Source organism: Cucurbita moschata, unplaced genomic scaffold (genome assembly GCF_002738365.1).
Source record: "Cucurbita moschata cultivar Rifu unplaced genomic scaffold, Cmos_1.0 Cmo_Scf00011, whole genome shotgun sequence".
Classification (NCBI taxonomy): Eukaryota; Viridiplantae; Streptophyta; class Magnoliopsida; order Cucurbitales; family Cucurbitaceae; genus Cucurbita; species Cucurbita moschata.
The window spans coordinates 3,039,344-3,059,832 of record NW_019268527.1 but is presented as its reverse complement, the minus strand read 5'-3'; the positions used below and the strand labels follow the sequence as shown (position 1 = coordinate 3,059,832).

At 35.6% G+C, this 20,489-nt stretch overlaps 3 protein-coding genes across 4 annotated transcripts; 1 reads left to right on the top strand and 2 right to left on the bottom strand.

Moving 5' to 3' along the window:
• Positions 1-2,570: 2,570 nt before the first annotated feature.
• LOC111449458 (glycine-rich RNA-binding protein RZ1C-like) lies at positions 2,571-7,596 on the bottom strand. Of its 2 annotated transcripts, XM_023089353.1 has the most exons (4): positions 7,493-7,596; positions 7,203-7,341; positions 3,514-4,019; positions 2,571-3,291 (listed from the first exon to the last, which is right to left on the bottom strand). In XM_023089353.1, exons 2-4 carry the CDS (start codon positions 7,311-7,313, stop codon positions 3,051-3,053), a joined length of 858 nt encoding a protein of 285 aa, XP_022945121.1. In that variant the 5' UTR covers positions 7,314-7,341; positions 7,493-7,596; the 3' UTR covers positions 2,571-3,050. The 2 variants fall into 2 exon arrangements, with proteins under 2 accessions (XP_022945121.1, XP_022945122.1); XM_023089354.1 differs by lacking the exon at positions 7,493-7,596 and having other exon boundaries at positions 4,649-7,332.
• Positions 7,597-7,976: 380 nt separating this feature from the next.
• Positions 7,977-17,127, top strand: LOC111449553 (vacuolar protein-sorting-associated protein 33 homolog). The gene is made up of 22 exons (XM_023089485.1): positions 7,977-8,188; positions 8,273-8,312; positions 8,553-8,633; positions 8,934-9,128; positions 9,233-9,343; positions 9,444-9,509; positions 9,720-9,827; positions 9,929-9,973; positions 10,265-10,321; positions 10,583-10,677; positions 11,017-11,068; positions 11,219-11,275; positions 11,514-11,576; positions 11,686-11,792; positions 12,416-12,538; positions 12,622-12,703; positions 12,818-12,888; positions 13,966-14,046; positions 14,783-14,840; positions 14,973-15,034; positions 16,041-16,134; positions 16,778-17,127. Exons 1-22 carry the CDS (start codon positions 8,136-8,138, stop codon positions 16,865-16,867), a joined length of 1,791 nt encoding a protein of 596 aa, XP_022945253.1. The 5' UTR covers positions 7,977-8,135; the 3' UTR covers positions 16,868-17,127.
• On the bottom strand, positions 17,127-20,138 carry LOC111449552 (U-box domain-containing protein 14-like). Its single transcript, XM_023089484.1, has 4 exons — positions 19,618-20,138; positions 18,965-19,081; positions 18,407-18,826; positions 17,127-18,323 (listed from the first exon to the last, which is right to left on the bottom strand). Exons 1-4 carry the CDS (start codon positions 19,897-19,899, stop codon positions 17,247-17,249), a joined length of 1,896 nt encoding a protein of 631 aa, XP_022945252.1. The 5' UTR covers positions 19,900-20,138; the 3' UTR covers positions 17,127-17,246.
• Between the last annotated feature and the right edge of the window lie 351 nt (positions 20,139-20,489).

The following is a 20,489-nucleotide window of genomic DNA, read 5'->3' as shown; positions in this document are numbered from 1 at the left end:
TAAAAAAAAAAAAAAAAAAAAAAAAACTCGAACCCACGAACCGAGCCAAAATTTTCATTTTTTAAAAAATTCAACACAACCCAAATCGACAAAAGAAGTCTAACCCAACTCAACCCCGACAGTTTGAACTAAACAGTTCAAATTGTTCCGATATTCATAATAACTATCAATTGTTCTAAACATCTCCTTTACTCGAGTGTCAGATTTCTTTTTACGAAGACAAGATAATTATAATATTTTTATAAGATATAGTTGTTGATTATTATTTTTATTTTTCAATTTCAAAATCATTTTATGTGGACAAAAATTAATTATTTTTCTAGAATGGTTTGGGGTGTGAGCACTAAAACAATTAGTCTTTAGAAAATAAGAAATTAAAAAAAATAATAAATTTCAAATATTTGTAAAAAATAAACGCTCGAGTTCGGTAATAATTATTATTATTATCATTATCGTTATCGAGAAATTTTGATAGATTTCGAATTTTTCATCAAAATTTTAATTATATAGTTTGTCAAATAAATTAATTTAGGTTCTAACATATTTCATATATATAATAATAATAATAATAATAATAATTTTCAAATATAACTTAATATATTCCAATAAAGAAAATATTTAGTCATAGTTTGGTATGGAAGCATAAATAAATAATATTTTCAAACCACCAAACCCTAAAATTAATTAAAATTTATATTATTTTATAATTAATAAATTTTAGAAATATTAATATTCTTCACAATTTTAGTTTAATTTTTATTTTTTTTATTATTATAATAAAAAGTATTTTATATTATAATTTTTGGGAATTGATTCCATTAATTATTATTTTTATTTATTTAAAGATTAAATAGTGGAATTTTTAATGGAAATTATGTATATTTATTTCATTTTTCCAAAGAGGATGGAGGTTGATTTCTGATAAGGGAAGATGACAGCTTGGTTTTGAATTAATTTGGTTCAAACGTTGAAAATTCAAACAAGAATATCACTATAATAATGTTTCCAAAATAATTATTTTTAGGGTATTAAGCGTTCTTCAGCTGTGACGCTCGAGGAAAGAACGAGTATTTAAATGAATCGATACCACATTCGAGAAATAAAAAGTTGATAATTATGATATATACAAACAAAATACTTCTGTAGTTTGAGTTAGTTTGAACTTCATAATTAACCGAGCACGTGAGCGAAGACGAAGCATGTTGAAAGAACGGGTTGCTTTCACTCTTAGAAATACTTCATGTAATAGCCCATGTCCACTGTTAGCAGATATTATCCGTGTTGGCCCGTTATGTATCGTCGTTAGTCTCATGGTTTTAAAATGTGTTTACTAGGGAGAGGTTTTCATACCGTTGTAAAGAATGATTCGTTCACTTTTTCAATTGATGTGAGATCTCATAGTTCAAAACAGTCATATTATAAATTTAAATTCCATGAATTGACGGAAAAGTATTATAATATGAACATATATAAGAAGACATCCAAAGACGCAAAAATTCAAATTTTTGGACCACACCAAACAAAAAGTAGTCGATAGAAGAGCCGAAAATAAACAATTCAAAGTACTTTATTGACTAATTATTCGTGAATTATAGGTTGAATTACAAATTTAGCCTTGAACTTTTAAATGTATATCTATCTCTAAATTTTAAAAGATTTATAAAAGTTTTCGAGCATTGTGAAAAGGATTCACAATTCAACCCAACCCAACCCTCTATTTCGAATTAGATTGAGTTGGATAGTTGAGCTTCCGTTCTTTTAATTATATTTATTCAGAGCATATATTTCTCTTAATAACTAAAATCTCATAAAAATACAAGTCACACCATATTATTAATTTATTGAAATTTTTTTAAATTTTATTAAACACATTATTGAAATTTAAAATATGTGAAGGAATATATTAACCATTTCTTTATTTTTTTGATCAAGGGACAAAAGACACATCTGGGTCTTTCTTCAACCATTTCTAATCTATAGTGAACCTCTTAATAGGATTCGAACCCATATGAAGTTCTGACCATTGTTAGAGAAAAAAGAACAATGAATCTTGTAAGATTCCTGAGAAATTCTTCGATTTCTTCCGAAAGCGGATGATTATTCATCTGCTTCTCACATTCGGTGAATAGCCGGGACATTGAGGAATATCCAGAAAAGCATTTAGGGAATCGATTCGGTGAATAGCCGGGACATTGAGGAATATCCAGAAAAGCATTTAGGGAATCGGTCTGATTCTATCTCTGTTCATTCCATTTGAAGAAAGGAAGGATCCCAAAGAATCAATTTTTCTTTTAGTTCTAGGTGATCGTTTAAAAATTTAAAACCATGATATAAAAATGTAAATAAATAAATTAAACTCGCATTTTACTTGAACTACTACGAGACTACCCAAAATTTGATGTATTTTTAATATATATATATATATATTATTAACTTTGCTTTATTTGTTAATAAAAGAAACAAAAAAGGGATGGGAGGACACCAAATTGCAAGTGGGTTTTATAGTCAACCAATCAAAAACTACACTTTCTTCTCTAATTTTTCCACAAAAACTAAAGTCAAGTAAATCATGAACAAGAGCCGACGAAGATAGTGCCATTGCAAGTACATGTCAAGACAGTGGGGGATGGATTAAAGGCAAGTCGACAATTCCAATAGTTGTGGGCCAAACCATACCAGTTTTCTTCCATTAATGGCCTCTCTTACCTTTCCACTCTTAACTGAGAGGAGACTTCTGGTCTGCCATTCATGCCCCTTTCATGTAGGGTGCCCTCTGACTTCTACACTTCTATTTCCTAATTTCCTAATTCGTTAACGGATATTATGAATCGAACGAGCTTCGAGTCCTCGAAGATTCGGCTCAACATTTCAGGGTCAACTTAAATCAGTTCTCTTTCCATTATCAGATACATGAAAGCAAGATGAAACAGCAGCGATCAGCTGGCAGGCCATGGTACAGTAACTATATATCCTAGATGACTAAAAGTTCGACGACACCGTGCGTGTAGTACTTACTAGATAAAACTGATAATGTTGCTAACTGTCAACATTCAATAACGATCAAATGATGATGGCCTCCCTGCTGCTCTGCTAGGGCGATCGTAAGGAGCTGGTCTGTTCCTGTAGCTTCTTCCCTCGTTGCGTGCTGGACCGCTGCTTTCGTACTTATCAACCCCACGAGGTCCACCATCTCTATAATAGCCCCTATCTTTACCAAAGCTGTTTACGGGAAATCGACCAGAGTCGTTGTTGTACCTACTGCTTCCAAAGCGGTCTCCGCTAGGTGGGTACCTATAGGGATGAGAGGATTGATCAAGTATAATGCTGCAAGGAATTAATTGAGAAGTCATGTGATTACTCAGCAAAACAAAGGATATTGGATCACTCTTCTGTTAATTTATCGTATTCTAGTGATAATTACTTTAAAAGGATAAATTTTAAGACTAGAAAAATAACAAACATATTTTATACACAGAAAATAAAATTCAAATCCATAGAAATATCAGTCATTACCTGTCACTAACATAGCGATCGCGACTCCCATATTTGTCCCTGCTGCTATCAAAACGATCTCTATCTCCAAGGCGTCCACCACCTTCATAACGATCATCCACATAACGATTATTATCTCCAGCAAAGCGATCCCCATAATCGCTATCCCCAAGTCGAGGACGTGAAAGAAATGAGTCTCCTCCCCTTCCTCGACCACCGCCCACAGGACAATCTCTGGCCCAGTGTCCAGGACGTCCACATTTGAAGCATTCATCTTGCCTAGCAGATCTATCTCCTCCTCCTCCACCACCATAGCTGCTATCCCTGCCACCACTTGAGTAGCCTCCCCCCCTGTAACCGTGGTCCATATCTTCTCCCATTTTAGGTTCAGCCTTGTTCACTGAAATGATTCGTTCTCCAAATTCCTGTCCATGCATCTCTCTGATAGCATCATCCATTCCCCGTCGATCTGAAAACGTGATAAACCCAAAGCCACGTGGGCGCCCTGTATTTTTTTCCAACATGATCTACAGGAACGCCAAAGAGGAAGTTTACGCCAGTCAATAAAACAGACCATAGAACTTAAATCAGAGCTAGTAAAGTACATCTCATGCTAATAATGCAAGTGACAACTTCAAACCTACAAGCCATCAGCATAGCTCGAAACTAGATTATGAAGAAAATTTGTCTAACATAACAAAACCTGGCATTAATCAAGTGACGAAGAAGACCATCACAATGAAAGATAAATAAATAGCCCAGGATTCCATCCACTCAATATTCAAAGATGACATGTTTCATGATGAAATCTATGCCCTAACCACCAATATAAGGTGATTTTGTTTTGGTATTTAAGATCCCATGTGACAACACTCTGAAGGTTGGAGTCGTTGAAAACGAGGTGAATCTAAGAGGTATAAAATCAATACCAAACAGTTGCCATGATCAACAAATTAGAGGATAAAACTCCATTAAACTATCATTCAGCAAATATGGTAACAGATAAGTTACAGGTACAAGCTGGTGATGACATTCGGCCTATCACATGCTGTATGCACGATAAGTACAACATCTAAAAGAGAAATCGTTCGAAGTTAAAACTTATAGTAATTGATAATAACAGCATAAAATATTTTAAACAGTCTGACAAACTTACTTGTTTCTTCCATTTATGAAGAACTCATTGCAACATGTTACATAATTCCTTAACAAAACAAAAGAACCTGCATGTCTTTATCTCTATCTTCTGAAGTGGGAGTATCTTAGACCTCTAGTCCCCTTTTATTCAAAAGAAACAACTCCACAAAAAAAATTGCTACATGGGTTCTGTGCAGTCAGGCATCCAAAATGGCACTCAAATCCAATGTTGACTCAAAAAAACCCAGTACAAACACTTCACTGGATATGTGTATTATTCCGGGATTTGTTAACCTCAACAAATAACACACAAGGGAAACACAAGAATTTTATAGCCATCTTGCTATCAATACCATATTGGGATGAGATCTGAAATAGATGGTGGAATAAATCTGAAAGATGAATCCTTAAGCAACACATCTTCCAAGATGAATGCTCTAGGAGACATAGGCAAGTTGGAGATGCCAGCACATTCTGTAATTGAGATCCCGTCAGCAGTTTGTGGACAAGAGGATGTACTAGAAAACTTGATTACAGACAACAGCTTGCATGGCAACCGTACTTAACTAGGTACATATTCAACCCCTCTTAAGTTTAAATAGAATCAATAATCGAGGAATTCAAACTCTGATAACACAAAATACTGTCAACGAGTATAAAATGAGGGAACTAGCACACCACAAAAAAGGAAAACAAAATAGCAGAATTCTGGACCGATCTCAAGGAACAACTTCAAACAACGGGAAAAGGTTGAAAACCAATGGATGGAAAACTAAAGCTCCATAATTTCTCAGGTTGCCACAACCTAAATCCATTCCTCTAAATAACTCATAAAAAACCCAACCTGCAACACTGCACCTAAAGACACTCAAATTTAGCTTCAGATCCAATTGCTTTGCTGCAGTCTATACCCAACAAATAGATATCCATAATGCTTGGTCAAACAGAAAGAAATCCAGCATCAGAGGCCTTTAGAGATCTGGAAAGTACAAATGGCGATAATAACCACGTCAACGTCCATTCTCCATGTCCACTGTATAGTATCTTAACATTTTCACCAGAGATGACAACAACCGATAAGAGAAGGCACTCAAACTGACATTTACAATTCAGCTATCTTTGTACAACAAGGAAATATGTCAAACTAAAGACTACAAATGCATTTTGGCCAATTCTTCGGAAAATGTCTGAGCAGCTAAGCCTGGAATTGCTAGTACAATTTCTAGCCACATCAACTGCTGAACAAAAACCAATACGAACAACTTTCTGATTATGCCTGGACAAGTAGGGAACTCTGATTTACCTCAGCAAAATGAATTCAAAGAAGCAGTGCCTACTCAAAAGGATAAAATGGCTATTGATCTCCAAACACTGCACCTTGTACGGTATCATAAATCTTAGCCAAAAAGGAGGCACCAATTCAACGTATTCTTCATCTTAGAACACTGACAACTCTCAACACCAGTGAAACTAGCAAATGAAAAACCAGCTATCTCTCACTCTGCTAATGATTACAGTAAAGGATAGGGAAACGAAGAGAACATTACAATGAAGCAGCCAGTAGTATGAAACAATCTTTGGACAACAAAATTTTGCATCCAATGACAAATGTCTACAGAACTTTTCTGTGATTAGATGACTTAGCAAACCAATTATCTGAGTCAATATGGTAGTCTAGCCCAGAACTTCTGCCCCAGGTACATCATCTCATGTAACCACATAACTTCATCATTAAATTTTAGTCATACCATTGGAAAGTAGGGTAAGCCAAGGATAAGATGGAGGGTTTAATAATCATCCAGAGAAAGATAAAATTCTCCAAGCAAATACTAGAACATTTTATTTCTCGAATACACAACATTTTAGTGACTTCAGTTTCTTCTTCAAAAGCATCAAATAACAATAAGACAGGAAGGTATGCTCGAGCAGGTATCAGCACATGACTTGTTAATAGTTACTCTGGTATTAAATCATTTATCTGTCGCAAAAGAATGACGAGTACTTTTATCCCACAGAACAAGTTAGTCACTGAGTTCGCAAACTAAAATCCCACCAAACCCCAATCAGCTAGAGAACAAGATTGAGTTTGCCGCCAACCATATTCCAAATTTCCAGACTGATAGTACTTTTTCTTAACCAGCAGATCTTAAACAGATAAGGCTTAACCAACGTACAACCCTATGACCTTCAGCATCTTGATGCATTCAACTTCTCATGAACAGTTAAACCGCTTCCCAAAAATTTCATTAACAGCATCCTCATTCACAAGGGGAAAAAAACATTCATCAGAAAGAGAAGAGGACGGAGACAAATTAAAGGTTAAAAAAAAAAGCTGAAAGTAATAGTTAAACTTACAGGGGCAAGGTTATTTAGAGGGAAGGGAGTGGAAATTCAGAAATTATATTTTCCATAAGATCAATAACACTGAAATGAAACCGAATTAATCCAAAATCTCCTCAATTTCCTTCTCATATCAGAAACAGATTAATTACTCATTCCAACGTGCTCAGTTTCTTCGATTTCCAGCCACACAAATCAAACCAAAAATCAAAAAGTAAATCACAAAGGGTAACCTGAGAATCGATAATCTTTCCGAATCGACTGAAGGCATTCTCAAGCTGACGCTCCGTGATTTCCCACGATAACCCACCCACAAATATTCGGTACTCATCTCTCCCAGCCATATCAACACCGTATTTCAGAAAACTCCTCCTGCAAACAAAATCCAGAGTAATTAGAGAAATCCAAGAACAAAGTTGAACGGAAATCAACGAGAAACAACATTCATCAAGTGCTTCCCACCGAAAATAACAATTGATTCTATGATTTAGAAGAAAGTAACGAAGATAGAGAATGGGAATACCTTGTTCGTGCTGTGTAGTGTGAAATATCCTCAAAGAATGAACCCTCGTTTCCTTCTAGAGATTCCTGAAGAACCCTAGAAAATAAATACGTAAATAGACACGATATTTATTTATTTTTATTTAAATTTTATTTGTTTGATTCCAAGTAGAGGATTGAAATAAATAATTATAAATAGAATTATTATTATTACATTTATTTAGGGAAAGGATTAATTTTTTAACTTTATATTATTAAAATATTCTTAGTTACTTTTAAAATTTTTTTTATCTAAATTTATAAATAAAAATAAAATATTTCTAATTACTTTTAATTACTAATATGATTAAAATATTTATTTATTTTATTTAGATTAAAGACTTTGATCCAATAATTGAATTTCTTTTATTATAATTGGGAAATTGTTTTCAAAATAAAAAAATAGAAAAAAAATTGGAAAAAGGGGTTTTAAGAAGCTGAAAATAAATTATATTTCTATAAAAAAAAAAATTAATAAAATCAGCTCGACGGCGCGTCGCCGATGAAAAAATGAGTATATATGCATCGGAAGTCGACCGCCATCTTCTTCCAGCGAGGGAAAGGGAAATTCTCTGTTAAAACGAGTTGAATTGAAGTTCAGAGGAAAAGAAAGATCTTCTACTTGGATGGCGCAGATTCCGAACTTGGATAATGCTCCTCTGAATCTCCGAGCACTCAGGTTCTTTATTCTGATCAACGCTTCTTAATTTACTGCTAATTTCTTTCAAACCGTGTCGTCAAGTTTTCATGGTCGGATTTTCAGGGAGCATTCTCAGAAGGAGCTTATAAACATCCTGAAAAATGTGAGTTCCTTTCCCGCGGTTAACAATAATGGCGAATTTTCGTTTCACTAGTTTTTTTTTTTTTTTTTTTCCCTATCTATCTGTTAGGCTACCGATCATGCATTTCACAAATGAAAAAGTAGACTGTACTCGGAGTTTGTGGATGATTTAATTAACCTGCAAGTTTAGTATAACATTGGAGATTAGATTTCGAAGAGTTAATTTACAAAATTTGCTTTGAATTTGAATGTTGCTTTATAGATTCGAGGAAGGAAGTGTTTGGTCGTTGATCCTAAGCTTGGAGGTTCTCTTTCATTAATCATCCAGACGTCAATTCTTAAGGTACTCTCTTCTGTTCAATAAAGGCTTGTTTTTACCGGTGGGCGAAGGAGATCGGATACTGTAAGAGTTTATGTGAATATCTCCTTTTCTTATCTATATTTGGTTTTCCATTTTCAATCTTGTGAATTGGGTTGTGTTTTTATTCAGTTAAGTCATGTTTTATCTTACAATGGGTTGTGTTTTTATTCAGTTAAGTCATGTTTTATCTTACAATGGAGTTTCGTTTTTCTAGTGGGAATTTAATTATTTCTCTCACTTGCCAATTTGAATCTTTTGAGGAATTGCGACTGCGTGATACAGGAACATGGAGCTGAATTACGACATCTATCATCTGATCCAATTCAAACTGACTGCAATAAGGTGGTTTATCTTGTTCGTGCTCAGATGGATTTGATGAGATTTATATGTTCACATATTCAAAATGACACTTCGAAAGGGCTTCAAAGAGAATACTTTGTTTATTTTGTCCCTCGCCGCACAGTGGTTTGTGAGAAGGTAAGAGTTGGCATAAGCCGGAGTCATGGACTAATTTTAAATTTTACAAGTTTAAAAACTTTGTTCACATCCTCATAATCAGAGTTTAAATTTAAATGAGGCAGGTTCTGGAGGAAGAAAAGGTCCACCACCTATTGACCATTGGGGAGTATCCTTTATACGTTATTCCATTGGATGAGGATATTCTGTCATTTGAGCTTGATCGTTCTAACAAAGTATGGAAAGAAGTTCATTCAGTCGTTTTATGTGATATTTTCAATGTTCTTTCTTCCTGTGCATGATTTGACATTTAACTTTTCTCCCCCTTTCCGGTAGGAATACCTCGTTGATGGTGATTCTAGTTCACTCTGGCATATTGCAAAAGCAATCCACAAGCTTGAGGTTTTACAATCTTTCCTCCATATTTTTTCTATGATACCTAGGATAAAACCTAGGACTGGGACATATTTAATCTGTTCATGAATTCAATGCTGCTGTATAGTAAGTACATTGTTAGTACTGTAAAAAATGCAGGATTTATTCCCATATTCACTCATTCATATTCGTGAGTTACTGTGTAATCATGGGATAATTATTTGGTTGTGACGTTAGTTTTCCTTTGGAGCAATACCAAATGTGAGGGCCAAAGGCAAAGCATCTGTCCGTGTTGCTGACATTCTAAATCACTTGCAAACAGAGGAACCTGTTAACTCAAATGATGTAAATGTCTAACTTGAAGCTATCTCTTGTTATCTTTCTCTTTCTTTTTGAATTTCATTTAAACAATTTATGCAAGAATTGATTTATTCATTTTATTTCAGATGGCTGTGCCAGAGATAAATACACTCATTCTTTTAGATAGGGAGGTAAAGTTCAACTAAACTCCATTTTCCCCTTGCGAATGTCACTAGGTAACATGGGTTGGATTGTGTAGGTTATACTTCGCTTGTATATTAGTTTCTGTAATTTAGTGATAGGGGTACAGGAGTTACATTTTTTTCAAGGCATGAATAGTTGTATTTGAATCATTTAGATTCAATTTGAATACTTTGTTCTAAAGCTCCTTGGTTTCCATGGAGGTAGTGCTAGTTTGTGTATGATATTTGTCTAGTCTATTCACTTGGCTTTTTTGTTTAAAACTCATTCCTGCTTTGCAGGTAGACATGGTCACTCCCATGTGTTCTCAGTTGACATATGAAGGGTTGGTTGATGAGGTGAGCTAATGCATGGGTGGAGCTTTTTTTCTTTGCCCCATTGGACGATCACTTGATATTTGTTTGACATGAAGATTCTTATGTGGGAAGATAGCTAATTTGCTACAATGTTTCCCATTTTGGTTTTAAAACCGCACCACACCACACCAACTCTCGCTTATATTTTCTTCGCAGTACTTGTTATAGCTCGCTCACCATAATTCAAATAGGCTGGGTATGTATTTGATTTTGTTCTGAAGTTTTCCTATACGTCCTTTGTAGTTTTTGCAAGTGAATAATGGTGCTGTGGAGCTTGATTCATCAATCATGGGTGCTCAACAAGATGGAAAAAAGATTAAGGTTCCACTTAATTCAAGGTTTCTACAATCTTTGCTTGATATGTTTAGCCATCCTTTGCAGCAAGCATTATATCTGATTCCATCAAATTTTATATTTGTTGGTGTTCTTTCCTTTTTGCGAAATGGAAATACTTGTTTAATTCCTTTGATGAAGTCATTAACTACAAAAAACCATTTCAAGATAGTGTTAATCTGGCTGAGTGATTATATTATTCTGAATGTCGAAGGATTCTAAAATTCCAATCACATTCTAGTTTGATGGTAGCTGTTTGTTTGTTTTATTTTTTATTTTTTACTCCCTATCTCACTTCTATTTCTGAAATTTGTGTTTATTTCTTTCTTCACTTGTATCTCTAGTGACAAGCTGTATAAAGAAACAAGGGATCTGAACTTCGAAGTGGTTGTCCAGGTTGATCTAGTTTTGTCAACTTAATTTAATGCATTGTAATTAACTCCTTGTTTCTCGTCATCCCTTATTTTAAAGTTTGCATGTAAAATTGTTTTAACTCACTTTCTTGAAGTTCCATTTTCTTAATTGTTATCTTCAGCACAATTGCAGATTCTACGTCAAAAAGCTATGTCCATGAAGGAGGACTATGCAGAGATGTCAACTACCGTAAGCAGTTTATTCTTTTACCATATGATTGTCATTTTCTGTATGTTCTTTTTCCACCTTGCCATTAAGTTGTCATGTCTGTGTTATGTTGTATCCATCCCTTCTGAAAGGGTTAATGCTTCTTTTTTCCTGTTGTATGATAAATTGTCAATCTACACATTTATTTCTAATAACTCAAATAATGAAGAAGGAAAAGCTTTTTCAACAAACTCTAATTGGTAGTTCATGTCAAATGCAGACGCAGTCCGTTTCTGAGTTGAAGGACTTCGTTAAAAAGCTTAATTCATTGCCAGAAATGACAGTAAGTATCTTCTACTTTTTCTTCTTTTTTTTCTTTTTCTTCCTTGAAGACTTATCGAGGGGCATTTTACATTATAATAAAATCACTATTTGCCACAATTTCTTTCTAGAGGCACATTAACCTGGCTCAACACTTGTCGACGTTTACTTCAAAGCCATCCTTTCTGGGGCAGCTTGACATGGAACACACAATTATTGAAGCTGAAAGCTATGACATGTAAACTAATATTTTACTCGAGTTTTTGGACATAAATTGTGCTTGTTGACTTGAACTTTTTGTTATATATAATTCTTGCAAGAAAAATATTGAATGCTTTATTTTTGTACGTGATGATGTATATCCAGGAAAAGGAGGCTTTATTTATGATCTTGTGCTTATATGGTCAAAATGTAGAAATCTAGTTGTTGAAGCCTAAATGACAAAGCTACTTTTCATGTTCGTTGTGCAATGCCCTGCTTTTCTTGTTTGGTCTTCTTTATGGTACTTTTGAAGTTCGTTTATGTTGACTTTTTAAAAGTTAATTATCTTTTCAACTTCACATGTACTTGTTGTTTTTCCTCTATGTTTACGTTCTGCACGTGCGAAGTAGTTATTATTCAAATAATTATTTAGAACAATCCTTATTGTTTTTTTTTTTTTTTAATTTTTTTACAACTACCCTGTCAAGTACATTTTTCAATTAAAGAAGCCTCTTCTTTTGTTTAAAATAAAAAGTAGTTTTTAAGTACAGTTTTTAAAGGAGTCCTATAGTTATCTTGAAAAGATACTTATCTAGTGCCTACCACTTCTGTAGATTATGTGTTATATGTTGGTGAAAATATTCTAGTTTCTGCCTGCAGATGTTTTGAGTACATTGAAGAATTGATTCATAAGCAGGAGCCTCTTGTTAAAGTCCTCCGTCTTCTCATCTTGCTTTCTGTTACAAATTCTGGTTTACCTAAAAAGCAATTTGACTACTTGAGGTAAGAATTACTCCATTCAGATTTTTGGTTCCTTCTATTAATTAGGGTACTCTTGGTGCCTTACTTAACTTTTGCATTTATAGGAGAGAAATACTTCACAGCTATGGGTTTGAACACATGGGCACATTAAATAACATTGAGAAAGCGGGATTAATTAAAAAACAGGTTGGGCCTTCTTCATCTAGATTGAGGGAATTTGTGGTGTACTTTTGAATATTCAAGATCTTACATCATCCATGAAAATGTTCAACCATGATTGTTACGGTCTATTCCTTGCAGGAATCAAGAAGCAACTGGCTGACTATCAAACGTGCTCTGCAACTTGTTGTAGACGACACAAACACAGTCAAGTATTTTTCTTCTTCATCTTGTTACCAATTGTTTTATAGTTGGATTCTTAAATAATTTCAAGGCACATGCAGATCCACATGCAGCAACATTTTTGCTTTTGATTTTTACATTATAGTTCTGTATGTTAGCAATATGTGATACCTTTTCATCTGCTACATTAGAACTATGTTTTAGAGTAATGGCACCGCTTCACTTACCTTGAAGTAGCTGTTTTGTAGTTATATTGAAGAGAAATGAATGCTTTTTGCAATTTAACCGATATTGAATTTTTCAAAAGCCCCTAAGGCTGTCGTTTTCTAATCTATTTGAAAGCTATTGTCTTGTACTTTAATGTTCCTTCCCTTTATCTTATGCTTTCCATTTTAGAATTTCTCTAAATTTATGGCTTCCAGCAGCTATGAGCTGAAACCATAAGCATATGAACTTTTACTGTCAAGATACCACTTGAGTTTTGAGTTTATATTATAATTGCTTTTCGTAAAGTAATACTCAAGTATTTGATATGGATTTCTACCATGATAGATTTAGCCAGTTAAATTTGTGCTCCAATTTAGGAGTGGTCTTCTCCTCTTTTTTTTTTTTTTTTTCATTTAGTACAATAATGTCCTTTTTACCATTTTTCTACCTTAATTAAAAGCTTCTTATGGTTCAATATAAAATTGTGGCAGAGTTGGCGTCTACTCTACATTTAGAGTGATGTGTTCAAGAGAATTATACAAATGATGATGCATTGATGAACAGATATATTTTTTTAAATGTTGAGTGAGACAAATTGTAAGAAATGAAATAAAAAGGGAACATTTATCTTTTTACTCATTTGTATGAAGGGATCTTATTGTAATGGATTTTTCACTCGGGGCCTGTCTAGGATTGTTAGCATTTTACAATTGGCACCTCTGATTCATACCCAGTTTAGAATTGCATGTGATCTTTGTTTCCACCATCTATAACTCATGCACCATCTTATGCCAAAAGTGCTGCTCTACATGGTGAAATTCAGTGCAAGGTTATTTTTTACAAAACGTCTGCCTTTTTTGGCTGTCAATATATTTTGACTTCTATTTATTACGGTGCAGCCCAACTGATATTGCCTATGTCTTTTCTGGATATGCTCCTCTTAGCATTCGTCTTGTCCAACAAGCTGTTAGGTCTGGATGGTAAGCCTTTTTTTATTTTGTGAAAATTTCTAATATTTGCAAGGTTAATATCATCTTGGTCTCCATACTTTGAAACTTATTTCATTTTAGTACTTACTTTCTAATGTCCAAATTTGGTCCTTGTCCTTTCAATATAACCGAAAATTAGTGCTTATGGTTAGTTTGAAGTTAATTTTTATGACTTAATAAAAGAATAGGCATAATTTTCATTTAAAAAAAGACACCATGTGAATGTATTTACCTAATTTTTAGGCAAAAAGCTTATACGGACTAAATATTTTTACCAAAAATGAACCATGGGGACTAATTTTGAGATATATTGAAAGTAGAGGGACTAAAGTGAAATAAGTCCCAAAGTGTAAGGACTAAAATTGTACTTTGACCTATTTGCAATCAATGCATAGTCTTTTCTTGTTAGTTACAGTTTTACCAATGAATATTGTGAAGAAAAAAAATGGCACAATTCTAATTTGCGATCTCATTCTAAGTAATTTTGTATTTAACTTTAATTGGGTTTGGTTTCTGTAACCTCTTAGGGCGGGATTGTTATGTCATTAATTTCATAAACTGTTTTTCTTCCCTACCTAATTTCCTTTTTCCATTATTTACGTTTGTTTCCGTTCTCAAATTTGTTCAGAATCTACTATTTCTTCGTATGTATGTGCATAAATTTTTGTACTTCGGTTATGATTTACCTCCATCTGTCCAATTTTATCTCATTGCGTATATGTATCAGGCGTCCTGTTGAGGAAATTTTGAAGTTATTGCCTGGACCTCATTCAGAAACAAAGAGAGTCAGTAAATTTATCTTCACAATTTTTATGTTTTTTTTGTAATTTTGTTTACTTTTATCTTTGGCTTTATTTTTCATAATTCTGGTATCCTTATCTCTCTCTCCCTTTCCCCATCCTGGTTTTTAAATCTAGGGTGGATTCCTTAGCAGTTCATCATATGATTCCTTGCAAGGGGCTTCAACCAGTAATGACAAGTAAGTCTCAACTCTCTCAATATATATGTTTAAGTAGGTTGGTGTAAGACCAGTGTGATAAGATTTTATTAAAGAAAGTTCTATCCTCCAAAGAATAAAGAGGCTAGTATTTATTTTAGCGCTGGTCGTGTAACTACCTAACTAAAAGGTCTCATACCAATGGAGATGTATTCTTTACTTATAAACCCATGATCATTCCCTAAATTAGCCACCATGGAACTCCCTCCCAACAATCCTCCCCTCGAACAAAGTACCCACTATAGAGCCTCTCCCGAGGCCTATGGAGCCCTCGAATATTCTCCCTCTAATCGAGGCTGGACTCCTTCTCTGAAGTCCTCGAACAAAGTACACCATTTGTTCGACCCTTGAATCACTTTTGACTATACCTTCGAAGTTCACAACTTCTTTGTTCGACATTTGAGGATTCTATTGACATGACTAAGTTAAGGGCATGACTCTAATACCATGTTAGGAATCACAGCTCTCCATAATAGTAGGATATTGTCCACTTTGAGCATAAGCTCTCATGAGTTTGCTTTGGGCTTCCCCAAAAGACCTCATACCATTGGAGATGTATTCCTTACTTATAAACTCATGATCATTCCCTAAATTAGTCAATGCGGGACTCCCTCCCAACAATCCTCAACATGAAAGAAGCCAAAATACAGAAAACAAGGCAAAGCAATTACAAGTGTAGCCCCTTTACGACACGTCAAGCATTATATCTTATACTGGAGTAGGGTGTTTTGGTCCTCTGGTTTTGCAATGTCCAACTTATTCGCTCGTGATTTTCTTTGTTTAAGAAGTGAGCTTCAGTATCATTGATATATTGGCTGTGAATTTGTTATATCATATATATTGATCAATATGTGATGCTTGTTTATAAAAATTACTACGCTAAAGAATACCAAGAAGAGACACGTTCGTTAATGCAGTTTCCTCATAATGCACTAGTGAGTATTTCATTGATTTGACTTTGACAATTAAATGCTTCAACTTCTCATAGAGTGACAGATGGAAGGCGCACAGTTGTGCTCGTTGTTTTTATTGGAGGAGTCACATTTGCTGAAATTTCTGCTCTTCGATTTCTCAGTGGTCAGGTATGAAGTTAACTTTGTCTATTAAATTTTGTAGATTTTGTATGATTTGGGAAAGGCTGATTTAATTAGTAAACTTGTTAGAACAGTTAACGTGAAGGTAGAAAATATTAGGAAGTAAATTTCCCAAAATAAAGAACTATTAAGAAACATTTTCTTTGGAATACAAGCTAAATTTCCCTAGTTTTCATGTATCTATAATTAATTCGTATAATTGATATCAACATGTACATTAATGACAACATTTTACTGGAAGAGAGCATATCAATGGTGTTTCATGTTTGTCACTTACAGTCATAACTTCGCAAATGACTAGTAAGAGTTGGTCATATCCGTATAAGAACAGATAAAAGAGAAGGAGAAAGGGAAAAATGAAAAAGAAAAAGAAAAAGAAGAGAAACTTGTGGAAGTTACAGACCGAGCGTGCCTAGTCATCTTTAGCTAAGCATGAATGATATCTGCCACAGCTTGTGTATAGTTGAATTCTAACGGGTTTTACGCCCAACCGAATCGAATCGAATTGAATCAACTGGATATGATTATCCCGCTGTTTTTAGGGGAAATCTCGATGCATTGTGTACGGTATATGTTTATTTGTAGGGCTTTTCTCCCCAGAATTTCTCATTCAATTGTTCTCATCTTGCAGGAGGGAATGGCCTACGAGTTGATAGTTGGTACCACGAAGATAGTTAGTGGCAATAGCTTGACTGAATCATTCATGGAGAAGTTAGGCTAATTGTGTTTCTAAAATGGAAATAAATCACTTCATACATCTAAGCTTTTTATCTAATTTGATCTGCAATGTGCTCAAACCTTTTTGGTTCACTTAATACTTTGATCTGTTCGTCTCGTTTTTTTCTCTTTCGATTGAGATTAGTCGACCGTGACGATACAGAGTGTTGGTTTGTCCCTGTTCTTGCAGTAACCAAAAATATGACCCAAGAGTGTAAAAATCCTCTTATTTTCTAATGATTTGATATTCCATTTCAGATTACTTCAAAAGAACAGCCTAGCACTTTCTTCACTAAATTTCAAACAAGAATTACATAATTCTACATGAAAATTTCTTCATTATAAATACAGCAACATTATATAGTATTATTAATGCCTTATAATTACAAGGGTGAAGATGGTCCATCAAAGCGTTGAAAGAGCTCTAGAATGCTTCCTGCTTTCCTCTTTGCTCTGTCTGTGCCATTCTCAGATACTTCTTTCAGTGCCTCTTCAGCACCATGCTCCCTAGCTAGCTTCAACTGCTCGAAATCGGTACTGCAAAGTGACCACAGCACGGCTGCAGCGTTTTCCCGGTTCCGTGGCGAACCAGTTTTGATGAACTCTAACAGAACCGCCATCGGCTCGGCTTGCCCTATTGCTACCTTTCCTTCATGGTGAGTTGCAAGAATGGCCAGAATGGCTAGAGCTTCATCCACCATGCCACCTCCAGTGTCTTTCAGAAATCCCATGAGTGGAGTCACAATGCCTGCTCTTAAAGCCCTAGCTTTGTTTCCCTGATAGATTGAAAGATTGAAGATAGCAGTAGCAGCATCCTTCTTTCCTCTGGGAGTACCTTCACAAAGCAAGCTTATGAGAGCAGGAATCGCCCCAGCTGCTCCGATGGCGACCTTGTTCTCGTCTATCACGGATAAGCTGAAAAGGGTTGCAGCTGCATTTTCCCTTGCTTCCATGCTGCCATTTTTCAGTACTTCGACAATAGCAGGAATGGCTCGAAGATCGACAATCGTTCTTTTGTTACTGTCGTTGATTGAAAGATTCAATAGTGCTGTAACTGCATGCTCCTGAGTCCTAGTATCATTTGAGGATAATAGTTCGACGAGGAACGGAATGGCTCCCGCCTCCGCGATACAAATTCTGTTATCGGAATTCCTCTTCGCTAGTAGTCGGAGCTCGCCAGCAGCTGATCTTTTCTGTTCTGGAGATCCATTAACCAGTTTTAGCAGTAATGCATCGATGGTAGCCCGATCGCAGTCTGAAATACTGCTTCCGGGTTTCTTGCTTCTGCAGTTACCTTGCTTCCTTGGCAATTCAACGCCATTGTTCTCACACCACAAAGAAATCAAGCTCTTCAAGACATAATTTGGTGTTAAGGCTGTATGTTGTAAAGCTTGCTGAGTTTTTGGACAGGTTTTGTGCCCTGCATCCAACCATTTCTGAATGCAAGATCTCTCGTACGTCTGCAAGAGGTCACACGGTAGCGAGACGAATAAGAATAACAATAAGTAAAAAAAAACATTGCATCAGTCAATACGACGCTCACCTGCCCAGTCGAGACAATGACGGGATCCCTCATTAATTCAAGAGATATGGGGCACCTGAAATCGTCGGGGATGACAGGAGATCTGTGTTTAATAGTCGTACTTTTTTCATCTTGAGAAGTTTCAACTTCCGGGTTTTCTGATTGTACATAATCCTTCAACTTCTTTAAAATGGACGACAGTTTACCAAAAACATCCCCCGGGTCTCCTCCATCGATCGAGATCACCAGCTCATGGATCGCTAACGACTCTTTCTTCAGATCGGTTATACTTCGAAGATGCAGTTTTTCAGAAACTCTTTTCAATATTGCAGGGTCAGGATCTTTTTCTTCCTCTAATATGACTAAATCCTTGCCTAACTCTGCATCAGCTGAACCTACTCTCTCTTTTGCTCGTTTGAATTGCGCATGAACAAGTTCGGTCTGAAACGGATCGAATAAGCAAAGTTCATCATTGGTAACTGGTAAGTGTATAACTCATCCAACTCAACTCATCAAAAGTTGATTCTAAGCATAGCAAACCTTATGCACAATGAACATTCAAGGAGGTGATAACCGTACCTGTTCTCGAACCTCATCCGAGATCCCGAGCTTGTTGATGGGAAGCTTGCTGAGTGCTGCCTCAATATCTTCAGTCATATGATGAAACTCAAGTACTAATTTCTCTAATTGCGAAGCCTGAGATGCAATAGTTCAATGAATTCAGGTAACAAGTTCAAAACAACAATTTGAAAGCTAATACTCTCTTAGTTAATATAGATAATTGTGAGATCCACGTCGGTTGAAAGTAGAACGAAGCATTCTTTATAAGGGTGTGGAAACTTCTCCCTGGCATATGCGTTTTAAAAATATTGAGAGGAAAACCCCAACAAGGACAATATCTACTAACAGTGGGCTTGGGTTGTTACAAATGATAACAGAGCTAGATAACGAGCGATGTGCTAGCAAGAAGGCTGAGCCATGAAGGGAGGTGGACACGAGGCGGTGAGTTAGCAAAGACGTTTGGCCTCAAAGATGGTGGATTGGGAGGTCCCACATCGATTGGAGAGGGGAACGAAGGCCAACGAAGATACTAGTCCCCGAAAGATCCCACTCCGGAGAACGAATCATTTTTTATAAGGATATGGAAACCTCTACCTAGTAATCGAGTAAATAATCACAAACACAAAATTCAAGAACGCGAACCTTACAAGAACCAAAACAGAATTCAATACCTGAAATAGCTTGCTACCTCGGCTGACCGATCTAAGAAGCTCTACAGCAGAATCCAAAGCAATTTTCAGCAACTCCAAACCCTTAAGAACATCTAATTCAAGTTCTTCATCTCCATCTCTCAATTCCTCAAACAAAGGGCTTAACAGCTTCACCCTTCGAATCAAATCCCCATACACCTTCTTGCATATGCCGTTATACTCAGGAAGCCCCGATATCTCCCTCAAAGACTCCCCCAGTTGACTCACCACCATGTCTTTCAGCTCCTTCCCCGATGGACCCATCTCGATTGCCTGCAAAATGGTCAAGAATCGCCCTCGAATCCCTTGAATTTCGAGGATTTTAAGAAGACCCAGATGAGAGAATCGGTTCGATTTCGATTGAACTGTTCAAACTAGGACGATTTAGTAAGAAATTTAGAACAGGGGCGCGTGGAAAACTCCATGGATGTTGAATTTGAAGTGGGTTAATGAAGAACGGTTGTATTTATAGTGCTGCCATTGAGGTGAAGTAATTGAAGTTTTAGGCTTAGGTGAGCCGTCGAGGGAGATGATTTCATTTGACAATGAATTGGCCAAATTTATATTTAATATTCGAGGGCTACGTGATGTAACTTTTTTGGACATTGGAGAAGACTTTGGCCGCTTAGGGCATGATCTTTGATTATCAATTACGGTTGAATTTATGACTCGACTTTTAATGAAAATATACGTGTAGATCGTATGGATATGAAAAAATTTGCTATCCATATTGCTAACGATGATGTGGGAGCTGGTGCCAACTCAATATGTGGACGTCGAGGAGATGGTTGTGATCTTCCTACTCGTCGTTGTGCACGATATGAATAAATGAATGATGGGGTGAATAGAATAAT